General features: G+C 48.5%; 1 protein-coding gene across 1 annotated transcript; it reads left to right on the forward strand.

Annotated features, from left to right (window-relative positions):
• Nucleotides 1-313: 313 nt before the first annotated feature.
• On the forward strand, nucleotides 314-1678 carry LOC106724711 (syncytin-1-like). The gene is made up of 2 exons (XM_014533081.1): nucleotides 314-1384; nucleotides 1480-1678. The coding sequence occupies exons 1-2, from the start codon at nucleotides 551-553 to the stop codon at nucleotides 1546-1548; spliced, it is 903 nt and encodes a 300-aa protein (XP_014388567.1). The 5' UTR covers nucleotides 314-550; the 3' UTR covers nucleotides 1549-1678.
• The last annotated feature ends 1827 nt before the right edge of the window (nucleotides 1679-3505 follow it).

Below are 3505 nucleotides of genomic sequence, written 5' to 3' on the forward strand. Positions count from 1 at the left end.
TCCTTCCCAAGCTTAAAGCAGCCACCTGGGGCCCACAGCAGACCACATGGGCTCCAAACGGTGCCTAAGCACAGCGCCAGCCAAAGCGCCAGCAAAATAGAAGCTAAGCCAGCAGATGGGGACAGGGACTGGACTGGACTGAGCCTATGGCACAGAACTTCTGGACACAGGCCCTACTTCTGGGCCTGATGACGAGGAGGCTGGACTTCTTCTAGAGCAGGACAGACAGCTGAGACCTGGGGACATTTATTTCAATCCCAATGAATCTTACCACTAACCATATCCTCCCATTGTTCTACCTGCTATACAAAATGTTCTCTCACGCCCCACAGCAAAACCTTCTCCTCTGCCTGCCCTAATAAACACCACCTTCCACCTCCTCTCCAACCTGAACCCCTCCTTCTCGACCTCGTGCTGGATATGCCTGTCCCTAACCCGAACTCTGGTTTCCGCAACCCCCCTCCCTAACACACTCATAAACAACCTTACTTTCGCCCCAGGCAGACTTCAACGCACACTCTACAATGTATCCCTCTTTGGCACCGAAGACATGACTTGCCTAGTCAACCATACCCAAAAATTGACAACCATACCGTGCACCTCTAATACCTCGCTTCCCCCTGCGAATTTTTGCCCTCCCCCGGGGATCTTCATCCTCTGCGGTACGACAGCCTATACATGTGTCCCCGAGAACCTTGAACAAGCCCCCTGTCTCTATGTCTTCCTGACACCTAATCTCTCTGTTAGAACTGAAGGCGAGCTAGAATCATCTCTCACCCCGGCCTTCCCTCATTCCAGGCGGGAGAGAGCAGCTCTTGTTCCCCTTCTTGTGGGGACAGGGGTCCTAACAGCCGTGGGAACCGGGGTCGGAGGGATTTCTTCCTCAGTACACTTCTATCACAAGCTCTCCACAGAATTCTCTGAAGATATGGCCCTCATAAGTGACTCCATTGAATCCTTACAAAGGCAGATAGACTCGCTGGCAGCTGTGGCTCTGCAGAACCGCAGGGCCCTTGATCTCCTCACCGCTGAGAAGGGAGGTACATGTATTTTCCTCGGGGAAGAATGCTGTTATTTTGTCAATGAATCAGGAATAATAAAAGACCATATAAAAACACTAAGGGACAGAATAAATCAGAGGCAGAGGGAGGCAACTGGGGGGATGGCATTTTTCGACTCCCTAGCTCCCTGGCTCCTCCCTCTCCTAGGGCCACTAACATCCCTACTCCTAATCCTCCTCTTTGGCCCATGTCTCATAAAATGTCTTACTAGCTTCCTCCAAAACAGAATACAAGCCCTCACGAATGCGAAGGTTGGAGAACTGTACCTAGCCCTCAACCCGGAGACTCTCTCAACCGGCCCTTATGCTGAAACACCCATGATGGCAAGTAAATAACCCCAGACTACACATACCTGCAGAAATGCTGTTTAACCTGTTTTTTATTTTCTTCTTTTCCCCCCAACACGGCATCTGCCTAGCGGAGCGGAACATCCGGAGCCTCTCTATTCCCCCACGACGCCCCTACCCAGCCGGAAGTAGTCAGATGATCACGTCGCCCACTTATCCCATCATAGAGAGTCCGGAATGTCCGGTATTCGCTGGCACCCTGCCCCGGGGGCGAAAAGACCCCCTCCCTCTCTTGGGCCGGTGAGAAACTGACCTCACCACACTGACGTCCAGAAACCACCCCACCCCGGTGGAAAGTCCCTGCCGGACAAATGGCTCCTGGAAATGGCCAAACCGCAGGACTGACCGCAGGTTTCACCTGACCCTGGAATGCTCCCCTGCCACCAGTTTCTGCCAGCAACAATTACCCCAGAAAAGCATAAAAACTTGCCCCTGCTCCAGTTTGGCGCGGCTTCTCCTGCTCCCCTCTCCGAGCTGGTGAACCCGCCCGTGTGCTCCCAATAAAGCCTGTTTAATCTGGTCTCTGTTTGGACTCACAGTTTTTCCTTGCGGCGGCGTAAAACCTAAGACCCATGTGTGGGTCCCAGAAATGCTTTTCTTGTAACTCTGTGAAAAGACCCCATTTCCATCAGCAACAGAGTTATGGACAAATTTTTTGTGTGATTATGCTTTTGCTTTTTAAAAATTGTGATAATATCGTGATTATGTTTTTTTTTAACATTAAAATGTTTACAGATAAGATATGATGTTGTATAGGCAGAGAAATAGTTTTCTTTTCTAAATTCTTCTGGCTGGACTAGTAATCAAATTAACATGAGACAGATTAACAGGATAAAATAAAATTTAATTTCATAAGTATGCAGGCTCCATAAGAATGAGACCCATAGGCAGTTGGGCAATCAGACTTAGGTGATTTTCTGAGCTAAGGAGAAAGGGGTAAGGGAACTTTAAAGGGAAGGAAAACAATTGATAGAAAGATGAAAAATAAATATATGTTTGTTGTACCATGCAAAGACAATGGGACATGGAGAGGACCTTGCTAAGTTTATGAACAAACAGGCTAAGTTCACCCCAGTTTACCACATCTGGCGATCGAGCCCGAAACCCGGGCATGTGCCCTTGACTGAAATCAAACCTTTCAGTCTGCAGGCTGATGCTCTATCCACTGAGCTAAAATGGCCAAGGCACCAAATATACTATTGAAAGGAGTTTTTTTGGGTAAAATAGGAGTTTTTAGGGCTGAAATAGGCAAGTTTAGGAAATTTTAAAAACTAAGGGGTCCATAAAAAACACACAAGGCCACAGAGTTGCAAAAGGATACATTTCCATAAGACAAGGGAGCAGCAGAAGTTACATTTCCATAAGAGAAGGGAACTGGGAGTAGCAAAAGGTTCACATTTACAGAATAAAGGGAAGGAGGAAGAAAGCCCAGAGGGAATAGGAGAACAATGAGGGAGGAGAGCCTCAGGTGTCCCACATGAGGTTCCCATGTGAGGTTCAACCTTTGCGCTCAGGAGTTGCTATAGTGACCAAATCAGAAGGGGATGGTGACCAATCAGAGGGGATATCAAGGCACAAAGACCTGCAGCCTTTATAAACTGTAGGGGAAAGGGACTCAGTGCAACTCTTTCCTCCTCCCCACATGGGAGTCTGTACTTGTTCTTCAATAAATTCACACCTTTGCTATACCATCTTCCATCCGTGGTTTCATTCTTCGACTCCAATGGACAAAGAACTGGGGAAAAGCCATCCTGCCCAGGGAACAGCGCGCGATCCAGTCCAAATTCCCATTTCATTGTGTATGTACATATGAGACCCAGGACACATTGGGCAGTTGAGATTGACATGCCATTCTGGACAACGGAGAGGGAGGCAGGGGTCTGGCATTCCAAAGGGACAGTAGGTAATTCACAGGAAGATGAGAAGGAAGCACATTCTTGCCAGGCCCCCCAGAAACAACAGGACACAGAGGGGGTTCTCATAAGACTTACTTGGGCCCTCCCTGTCTGCCACGCTTAATTCTTACGTGGTAAGGTGAGTATGCTAAGGCTCTCTTCCTGAAGCAGGTCTTTCTACCTGAATTCCTTTAGGGAGGCG

Source organism: Myotis brandtii, unplaced genomic scaffold (assembly GCF_000412655.1).
Source record: "Myotis brandtii unplaced genomic scaffold, ASM41265v1 scaffold1213, whole genome shotgun sequence".
Lineage (NCBI taxonomy): Eukaryota > Metazoa > Chordata > Mammalia > Chiroptera > Vespertilionidae > Myotis > Myotis brandtii.